Source organism: Heliangelus exortis, chromosome 2, assembly GCF_036169615.1.
Source record: "Heliangelus exortis chromosome 2, bHelExo1.hap1, whole genome shotgun sequence".
In the NCBI taxonomy this organism is placed as follows: Eukaryota; Metazoa; Chordata; class Aves; order Apodiformes; family Trochilidae; genus Heliangelus; species Heliangelus exortis.
In genome coordinates, this window is record NC_092423.1 from 115,761,567 (window position 1) to 115,771,753 (window position 10,187).

Below are 10,187 nucleotides of genomic sequence, written 5' to 3' on the forward strand. Positions count from 1 at the left end.
TAAAAAATTAAAATATGTATATACATATGTGTATATGTATATGTATATGTATACGTATACGTATATGTATATGTATGCATACACAATATGCTCATGAATGTTCCTGCATTGGTTAGAAGAAAGAATCACCATGAAATAGCTGCTGAAATGTGGAATGAATATAACTGTGCTCACTCATTCTTCCATACACAGGAAAACACAAAATAGGTGTGTGCGGTTCCGTTTTTAAACAATCCCTCATATTTGATTGAAATGGAATATGCAACCATGTATATTTAAGATTAAAGCTTTATTTTGAAAGGCCTGTAATCCTTTCAAGGAGATTTTGTTGATATAAGACTTCATTGGAAAGTAATTGTGGATTGTACAGCTCTGACCTTTGCAGGAAGCAGGGTGCAGGTCTTCACAGCTGAGAAATACTGTTCATCAATTTCTTGTGAAGCCCCCACAGACCAGCTAAGAAAGTGTACAAGTTTAAGAATTTGTTTAAAAGGTTACAATTAGTGTTTCAGTTGTCAAAACTGAGGATGTGGTATTTTTATATTGAGTGAAAAACATGATTTAATTATACTTTAAAGAAGAAAACAAAATGCCATGCCCCTCCCCAAAAAAAACAAAACAAAACCCAAAAACAACAAATTAAGGACAGGCCTGCTACACAAATTGGAGGCAGCTAAATGTTCTTTTGTGCCTGCAGCTCTAAGGAGGCTGTGATGCATGTGAAGGAAAGTGACTGACTTAACTCATTGGGATTCAGGGAACGACCTGCCCTCTTTTGGAAAAAAAAAAAAAAAAAAAAAAAAAAAAAAAAAAAAAAAAAAAAAAAAAGAGAGAAGAAGAAAACTAAGAGTGTGTGTGTGTGTGTTCATGTGTGTGTGTTCGTGTGTGTGTGTGTGTGTGTGTGTGTGCGTGAGAGAGAGAGAGAGAGAGAGAGGAGGGAAAGACTCACACAGAGTCCTGCTTTCCTGAGCTGAGAGCTGCTGGTTCCCAAGCAGAAAGTATTAGAAGAAACACAGCATCTTTTCTCTTTGCTGCATTTATACAATGAAATCACTTCTATTTTCATTCTTGCTAACCAGCCTTGTTTTGCTTGCGTCCTCTCCGAGCCTTGGATGATGGGAACAAATACTTCAAAACAGACCAAAAAAAAAAGAAAAAAGAGAGAGAGAAAAAAAGACCCCGAATAAATCCAACCACTCTGGGATGAGGATTACTCACTTTAGTGCTGGCTGTAAGTACCAAATCTCTTGCTGCATTTCAGAGCGATGGTGAGAGGCTGTCGTGGTTTAGGTTGTTCGGGTTCAGTTCTTTGTTGTTCTCTCTCTGTTTTTTTGGTTTGGTCTGGGTTTTGGTTTTGGTTTTTTGGTTTTTGGTTTGGTTTTTTGGTTTTTTTTTTGTTTGTTTGTTTGTTTTGCTGTTGGTGTTTTTTTTAATATCATCCCCTCCTTATCACTCTTCCTCCAACTCACTTAGGTAAGACAAAAAAACCTCTCAGGGAGGGAGAGCAGCAGGCAGCTGAGAGGAATGCAGCGCGGTGCGGAGGCAGGGCAGAGCCGGGGCCACGGGGCTCCGCGGGTGCGGAGGAATGTCAGGTGCAGGTGGTGAGAGGGGCAGAGGGCTATTTTAGACATCAGTTTGTGAGCTTAGCTGAGCTGAAAATGCATTTTCCTGGCATGGGAGTCTGCATGCCTGTGAGTGTACACACATCCTCAGGCAGAGAGGTCTTACTCAAGTCTTTTTGGTGCGACGCGATTCCGCACAGCTTGAAGGAATGCAGTGGTCAAAACAGCTTTCCAACTGGTTTGTTTTTGAGGATTTCTTCCCCACCCCCATCCCCCCACTCTCCTTAATGTGATAGTGGTACATTTCGCTGGCAGGGTTTGATTTAAAAACAATAAAATCAAAACTGTCTCCATCTCGCCTAGCCTAGTCACTTTTCTCCCCCTCCCCTTCCTGCTTTCTTTCTTTATATCTGTGTGAGCGCTCCTGGGAAAGCTGATCAGATAGAGGGTAAGGCTTTTGAAATCGTGGGGGAAAATGTAAGAGAATTCAGAGGGTCCAGGGATTTCTTTGTGTGCTGCTGAAGCCTCAGAGCTGCTTTGTGCTTTGGAAGGAGAAAATGGCGAGTCCTATTGTGTTTAGGCCATTTTCTTCCGGTACAAGGGTTTTCCCCCAAATCCTAAATACTTCAGGGTTCTTTTGAAAGAAGTCTCCCAGCCCACAAAGTATGAATGGCTGCAGCTCTGCCTTTTCCCCAGCCAGTAATACCTCACATTTGAGAGAGCCCACACATCTCTCCTCACAGGGCTAGAGCACAGTTTAAAGCTGCTGTCTTCAGAGCCTCTTGCATCAGAGTGGCAACCTCAGCTGCTCTTAGCTCTCTTATTCAACTCAGGGGAGCAGGTTATGAGAGGAAACAATAACCTAAGACCTCTTTTTGCTTTAAAATGCTAAGAACAACATTAGCTAACTGGGGGGAGAAATAGTCTGAAAAAAAGACTCGCAAACCATTGAGCAGCGGCCTGACTTTCCACTAAATCATTTAAATTTTGCATACACATACATGTATATATGTGTGTGAGGAAGTGAATGTATGTGCATATGCACGTTGCCACACAATAAGAAAGAGCTTTAGGTTCAGAAAGAGGTCTTATATATATATAATGTGCAGTTTCAGAGCATTTTTAACCATTGTGTGCAAGTTATTCCCGCGGTAACATGCAATGGAAAAAATAGTTTGCAATGTTGTCAGTTCTTTTCAGGTCAGCCGGTAGGTAGGCACCACTTACCGAAAACTGAGTCTGAATTTCCATGTTAATCCGTTTAAGGAAAGAAATGACAGTCCGAGGGTTTAAGATCGTTGTCGGATATTAACCACTTTTCATTGTACTGTGGGTTTGCCCAAGCGTCGGTGCTTAAGAGCACTTTGAAACAGGCGAGCTATCAAAACAAAACCCAAGAAAGGTAAACTCTCCCCTTCCCCCCCTCCCGGCCCCCTCACCTCCTTCCAAGGTGCTAAATTTAAAAAATATCGCTAGTTATAACAGTAATAAAGCTCAGGCGGGTGTGGAAGCTCCTGGGGCACAGCCGGCCCGGTTCCCGGTCCCTCGGCCGAGCCCTCAGCGGCGCCGGCATCGCGGGAGCGGCGGGAAGCTCAGTGCCGCCCTCCCGGCCCCGCCAGCAGCGCCCTGCCGCGCCGCGCCGCCGGGTCAGGACCATGGACAGGGGCCGTGCGCGTCAGGGCCGGGCCCGCCGTCACCCCGGGGAAAGAAAGGGGGGAGTCGGGCTGCCCGCCCCCACCCAACGGCGGGGAACCCAGCCCCGCTGCCTTCCTTGTTCTCTCTTTCGTCTGGCTGCTCAAGTTTCCACACAAAAGGCTTGAGAAATGGTATTTATAATTCTCCCTCATGAGAGAGAGCCTTACTAAAATGCCACGCTAGTGTTTTCTCTTCTTACTGCCCGAAAAAAGAAGTAAAAAGATCTCTCCATTCTGCAAACGATTGCTTTCCCCCCTCCCCCTTCAGCTGCGAGCCAAAAATAAATCTACTGATCGGATCGGCTGAATGACAGTGGTGTAAATTAAATTGATTTTTATCAGTGACCAAGTTCCACAATTGGAAAAATTAAATGCCACTTTGACAGACAAGGATAGTATGGAACAGATCTATAAAACAGCTTCTTTGAACAACAACCACATCAACCCAACAGGAGCCTAGGTATTGGCGATCCCTTCTTCATCCCGCTCCATTATGTCACATCATTTAGTTTGCCTTTCTGCAGTACCGAAATGATTGAAACCATTTTTTGATGCAAATGGACTGGCGATGATGAGTCACGGACTTCATGCCACAGCATAGGCAACCAACACGGCTCTCAGGCAAATTTCTTTTTTGTTATTATTTAGTTTGATCACGCTTCTAATTGGACTCCCCTTTCAGATCCACTTTGCGGCACTTCCAGCCCACCCCACAGCTCCAGAACAGCTATCAGCAAACTCAGGGATGAGTTCCGACAATGACAAGCCGCTCTGCCTTCACCTAAGGCTTGCACAAATGCAACCTCGAAGCCCTTTATCCAGGATAAAAAAAAACCTACTTCTATGCCTCCCCCCAAGGCGAGAGGAGGCCTTGAGCGACCTCCACGCTCTCTGACTGACTGAGAACGGCCCGGCCTAGCCCGGCTGGGCTTGCTGCCCAGCCGAAGGGGCATGCCTGCCGCAGAGGCACCGCGTAGCTCCGGGAGCAGCTCCTGTACGGTGCCCGCCGCTGCCGCGCTGGGACAGGCACAGCGGGAACAAAGCCCGAGGGGGATCGGCCCAGCCAGTGTCTGCTGGGCGTCCAGGGTGGGACGGGCCGGACGCTGGGTCTGCGTGGGGCAGGGGGGCGCGGCTGTGCCGCAGTGATGGGGGGTCGGCTGCTATGCGGGGAAGGTGGCCTCTGGGTGAGCCGGAGACCAGGCTCCTCTTCCTCGCTATGACTGTACAGCTTCATGTGACATTGAGGTTGGGGAGGTGGGAGGAAGGCGGGGGTGGGGGGATGGGGGAAAGAGGACCCGTCGGGAAGGGGGAGGGTTGAACTTTCTGCCAGACTCAGCTTTTCACACCTTTCTCTCCCCACGATGCGAGAGGACGTTCTGAGAGAGAGCGGCTCGGAGGGGTCCTTTCCGAGCAGGTCCCCCTCGACCTTGCAGGGACCCGACCGGGCGACGAGGGGCTGGGATTGTGCCGGGTTTCAAGGACACGGGAGATGATCAGGACTTTGGGAGCCAACATCTGCCTGGCTGGTGACGTCAGCAGCCCCGTGTAATCCTCTTGTACTGAAGGCAGATGCCTTATTTGTTTGGCTGGAGAGGCATTAATCCCTAATTCTGGAGCGGCAAGCGAGGGGGAGAGACCGGACCGCTTCCTACCCCCGAAAGCAGCTAGCGGGGCTCTCCTCCTCTCCTGCGCTCTGCGGCTCCGGCTGGCGGAGAAGCCGCCAGCACTCGGCAGGTTTGACTATTTTATTTTTAATCACTTTGTTTTTTTAATACTTGGAGTCGGTTCATATTTCTTATTTTCATTTGGATGCTTGGATTTCTCCTCATGGATTTCGCCCTTTGCTCTCGTACTCTCGAGGAAGAAAGGGGAACTGCTGTTCACCCCCTCCCCTTCCATTTTATTCTTTTCTTTCTTCTTTCTCCCCTATATTATTTTTTTAAGCTTTCCCCTGTGTTTGTTGTCTGGGGTATTTTTGCAGCCGCAGGCAGAGAGATTGACCTCTGCGGTTCCCCGCGGCTAGTCGGTTCCCAGCGTGCTGCAGAAGACCCAGGTACCTGCTAGCCCCAGCGCTGCGGTGATGGGCGTTCTGCCATGTCCCTCCTCGACCGTGGGGCAAGCAGCCCCGAAGGTTCGGGCCGACCCCAGCTCCGCGTCAGTCCGTATGGCCCCCCTTCCTTCCCTTCCTCCCCTTCTCCTTCCCTCCCCGCCCTTCCCCTGTTCTGACTCCCCCCTCTCTCCCTTTTGTTATTGGCAACCGCGCGGCTTGCGGGCTCCCTGCGCCCTTCCCTCCCCGCCTGCTTTTCCTTCCCTCCCCGCTTGCCTTTTCTAATGCTCTCGCTTTGTCTGTTTTCCAGGCGGTCGCACACAGGAGCTGCAGTGCCGAGGGGGGCCGGGGCCGCCTGTCCGGTTTGCCCCCGGATGCCCTGGCAAGCTACTGGGAAGTCTGCGGGAAGTCCAGCTCGCCGCCGGAGCCCGACCGCCGCCGGCGGCAGCCGCAGCGCAGCCCGCTCCGCCTCCTCTCTCTCTCCCGGGCCCTGGCTTCGAGGAAGCAGTCGAGGTCAGCTCGCCCGATTCCTGGGGGCCGGCTGGAGCCGAGCCCCTAGGGCGATGCACGGTGTCCGGCCGCCCCTCTCCTCCCCGGAGTGCCATCGGCACCGAGAAGGAATGGTCCCCGTCCTGAGCGGTGAAAGATGGCAATAAGCGTACTAATAGTAATACGAATAAAAAACCTAGTTTTTTTTTTAATTTTTAATTTTTTTTTAAAAAAATATTATTGTAATGACTTCAGCCCTCATTTCCTCACTCGCACAGTTCAGTGTAGGCAGGCCATATGGGCTGCCTCCCGGGAAGGGGCAGGTGCGAGTGAGTTAATTTTTTTTTCCTCTTTACAAAGAAAGATGACACGTCTTGCCCTTTCATTTTTCACCGCCGAAAGACCCCCTCTTCGTCCCTTCCCCGTGCGAGAGGAGCGGAGATGCTCTTACGGGTGCGGGCTCGCCCCGCCTGCTCCCGAGAGGAGACGCAGGACAAGGCGGACCGAGGCAGCCGGCGTGACACGGTCCCTTCCCAGCCAAGGATGCTAAATCACAGACCGCGAGACGGGCAGAGCAAGCTCCTGCGTTTAAAATCACTCGAAGACACTAGCGAAATTAAAGCAGTCGCTTGGAAGTGTTTAATAGGCTCAAGCTCAATTTTTAAAATTTTTTAAATCCATTAGATACATATTTAGCAGCTTCCTGGGCATTGCAAACAACAGACGGGCTAATAAGAAAATTCAAATTACATGCAGCCTAGGCCAGGATGGGACTAGGGCGGAGAGAAATTACCATTTTTAAATTTTTTTTTTTCGGGGATCAGTGTCTTTTCTGCTTCCACAGAAAGAGAGAGAGAGAGAGAGAGAGAGAGAGAGAGAGAGAGGCGAGCGCTCCGGGGCTCTGACTCTCCGTGTTCACAGCGGACCTTGATTTAATGTCATACAATTAAGGCACGCGGTGAATGCCAAGAGCGGATCCTCAAGGCAGCATGAAAGATCTCGCTAAAACATAATATAAGGCTAATAATAAAAATAATAGCAATCAGTGGAAAAAAAAAAAAAAAAAAAAAAAAAAAAAAAAAAAAGAAAGAAAGAAAGAAAAAAAAAAAAGGAGAAACAAAGAAAGAGCTCGACTGCCTGTACTCACCAAGGGAAACCGAGACTAAATAGGACTGGCGGACTGAACGGCTCATCCCAGTGAAGAGGAGACGCCGCTGCCACGGGACGGGCGGCCCCTGGGGCAGCTGTCAGCAGCAGGTAACGGGGCCGTGGGGGGGGGGATACTGGAGCGGTGCGGTAGCCATGGTGGTTTTCGAAGGTAGTGGCGACTCGACCTCTCGCTTTGTGTCCTGCCTTAAACCATGTAAAGTCGATTAATGGGAAATAAATACGTTTTCTAATATTATCATCGCGAGGATTGTTCTTTGCGCATCTCCCAGCCGGTAGCTAGGAGTGCCCGCGCGGTAATGGCTCCTCCTCTTGCGGGGCCAGAGGAATGTGGGCCCTGGGGCAGCGGAGCGGTGCGCAGGGACAGCGGAGCAGCGCGCAGGGACAGCGGAGCAGTGCTCAAGGGGCAGCGGAGCAGCGTCTGTGCCGCGGGACGGCAGAGCCTTGTGCAGTGTTGGTGCACTCAGGGGAGAACACTGGGGGAATGGAGCTGCCATTACATCAGAGAAAGGTGCGGAGGGGCAGCGTGAATTCTCGAAGACGAGTGTGCGGAGGTTGCGCGGGTGGGCAGAGCGGATCGGCAGGCAAGGGGCAGCGTACGGGCACGGCGAGGGGAGAACTGCGCAGAGCGGTGCCGGAGGGCAGCGGTGCGGAGCGGCGTGCGGGCTTTGTGAGCGGGGCCGGGTGGCGGAGCGAGGAGCAAGGCGGCGGCTTGCGAGAGCGGAGCGGAGCGGAGGGGCGGCAGCGGAGTGGGGTGTGCGGGGCAGCTGACGGGCGGTGGAGGGCGCCGGGGCAGATGCATGTGCGGCGGAGCCACCTCGGCGGGGTGAGCGGAGGGTGCGGAGAGGGAAGAGGCCGGGGCCCCCCGCCGGCGGCGGCGGAAGCCTTTGTTCCGCGGGGCCTTGCTGGCGGCGGAACAAAGGAGCGGCGGGGCCGGGCGGGGGCCGGGGCATCGGGGATGCTGCCGGAGCTGTCCGTGGTGCTGGCGGCGTTACGGAGCTCCCGCCGCGGCCCGCCGGGATCGCTGGCCCCCGATGAGCAGGCGCGTCCCGGTGGCACCGGGTGGCCGGTGCGTTGGAAGCATCCTCAGGGGAAGCAAACCCCAGCATCTCAAGAGGATGGAAGAGCATGGGGATAAGCGGCGGGCGGGGCAGGGGTGCGGAGAGGTCAGGGGAGAGGCTCGGCCTGTTCCTCCGCCTGTGCGTGGTGCAGAGCCGCTGCCCCGAGGGCGTCCCCGAGAGCACATCCATCCCTCCCGGCAAGTCCGCCTCTGCCCCCTCTCTGAAACAGCAGGCTTTGAAGCATCTGCATGGGTTCTGTCTCGCTCCCTTCCAGGCTCTGTCTGCGCCCATCTCCGAGGCCTAATTCTGCACTGCCCTCTATCAAACCCTGGCCAGAGCCAGCAAGGGCAGGGGATGCTCTCAAACGCTAAATATGGCAAACAACTAAGTAACAATAATAACAGGAATAACAATAATAACAAAACAATCCACCTGGAGGTCGGAGGGCTTTGCCCTCTTTCCCCTTGTGCTCAGCAGGCAGTACTGACTGCAGTGTTGGGTTTTTTTGGTTTTTGTTTTTTTCTTTTCTTTTTGCCAGAGACTGGATTTCAGATCTGACTGGTCGTCTTTGCAAGGGGATAAAGCGGACAATTCCTGACCTTTTCCCAGCCTCTCGACTCTCCATCTCCTTGTAACTGTTCTTGCGTGGTCCTGCAGAAAGGTGAAGCACATTGGTTACTCCATCCTTTCAGTCCTACTCCAGTTCAGCAAGTTGTTGAGTCTCTCCTGATGTGTTGCCTGCTCCTGCCATGCCACAGAGCTGTTCTCTTTTCTTGCTTTGGGATACCTGTACACATATATACATCTACCTACACACATATATATGCACAGTTGTGTGTATCTATGCAGCCTCTGATTCTCATAATTTCTATTCATCATTGTTCTGTGCATATATTTCCTTTTAAAGACCCAGAGCTTCACAGGATCTCAGGGGAACCGTACAGGGAACAGAGAAAAGTACACCTTCACCTGTTCGTGTGTGAGCCAGGATAAACTGCAGCCAAGACTGACCCTTACAAAGGTAGAGTGGGTAGGGCTTTTAAATGCAATTTGTCCTGAGTGACCTGAAGCACACAGTTCAACTCACTGAAGGATTACAAATGAACTGGCCACACCTGCATCGAGGCATTATGTTAACTTCTTTTTTTCTTCTTGGAAATAATCGCTAAAGATTTGTTATAAAACTTATTCTATAGCAAGAGAAACATAAATATGTAAGTGAACCTGATGCAGTCAATCGCTCGATGTAGCCTTTAAAATATTTCTTGGAAAGAAATGGAACTTCCTTTGGAGTATATAGAGCTCTGTTTTTGGAAATCTTCCAGAGGCAGTGAATCTTGCTGTCTTATTATCATGGTGTCTTATTATTGTGGTAGCAATAATAACAGTGGTGATGATGATGTAGCATATACAAAATGGGTGTAAACAAGGTCTGAAGACCTGGGTGAGGGACCATGACATCCAGAGCCATGCACTTCCCCCTCTGATGACATTTTGCTGCCACAGGAGTATTGACGTTCTGGTGGCAGCATCTGAAACTAACCTGCATTTAATATTAATCACTTTCCTTCCTGCTCTGAAAACAGACCGAAAGCCTTGCTCTCAGCAGTTTTACCTCGGGGTACCCTGATTTCCGAGGCTAACTCAATCACGGCTTCCCACAGGGGAGGAGATGGGGAGCGCTGCCTGCCAGCCCCCTCTTCAGATAGAAGCGTTCAGAAAACAACCCCCTCTCCTTTTCACTTTTTTATTTTTTTAAAAGGTTTTTAATTTTTCCTTCCTGAGGAGATGCCTGCCCAGAGCTGGGAGAGAAGAACCTGGTCCCACGGGGGCAGGGCGCAGCCCCAGCTGGGGTCGGGGGGGGTTGCGGGAACGCAGCGAGGAGGCTCCGTCTGGGCAGGGCCACGGCAGCGCCCCCTGCAGCGCCCCCTGCAGCGCCCCCTGCAGCGCCCCCTGCAGCGCCCCCTGCAGCGCCCCCTGCAGCGCCCCCTGCAGCGCCCCCTGCAGCGCCCCCTGGCGGCCGCAACCGGACTCCGGCCCAGCCCCTGGTTCCTTCCGCGGCGGAAGTCAAGGAACATTTCCCATCCAGAAATGACTTTAAAAGGTTAAGTGCCCGTCACCCGAAATGTTTTGCGACGCAGAGTGTGAAAAGCGATCTGTTCGTGAC

General features: G+C 51.6%; 1 protein-coding gene and 1 long non-coding RNA gene across 8 annotated transcripts; one reads left to right on the top strand and one right to left on the bottom strand.

Annotated features, from left to right (window-relative positions):
- Nucleotides 1-270: 270 nt before the first annotated feature.
- LOC139793241 (uncharacterized) lies at nucleotides 271-3,578 on the bottom strand. The gene is made up of 2 exons (XR_011724558.1): nucleotides 2,790-3,578; nucleotides 271-1,128 (listed from the first exon to the last, which is right to left on the bottom strand). It is a non-coding gene; the product is annotated as an uncharacterized lncRNA (long non-coding RNA).
- A 970-nt stretch (nucleotides 3,579-4,548) lies between these two features.
- On the top strand, nucleotides 4,549-9,738 carry LOC139793242 (collagen alpha-2(I) chain-like). Of its 7 annotated transcripts, none has more exons than XM_071737645.1 (2): nucleotides 4,549-5,410; nucleotides 5,614-9,738. In XM_071737645.1, exon 2 carries the CDS (start codon nucleotides 7,288-7,290, stop codon nucleotides 8,095-8,097), a length of 810 nt encoding a protein of 269 aa, XP_071593746.1. In that variant the 5' UTR covers nucleotides 4,549-5,410; nucleotides 5,614-7,287; the 3' UTR covers nucleotides 8,098-9,738. The 7 variants fall into 7 exon arrangements, with proteins under 7 accessions (XP_071593746.1, XP_071593747.1, XP_071593750.1 ...); XM_071737646.1 differs by having other exon boundaries at nucleotides 4,549-5,387; XM_071737649.1 differs by having other exon boundaries at nucleotides 4,549-5,309.
- The last annotated feature ends 449 nt before the right edge of the window (nucleotides 9,739-10,187 follow it).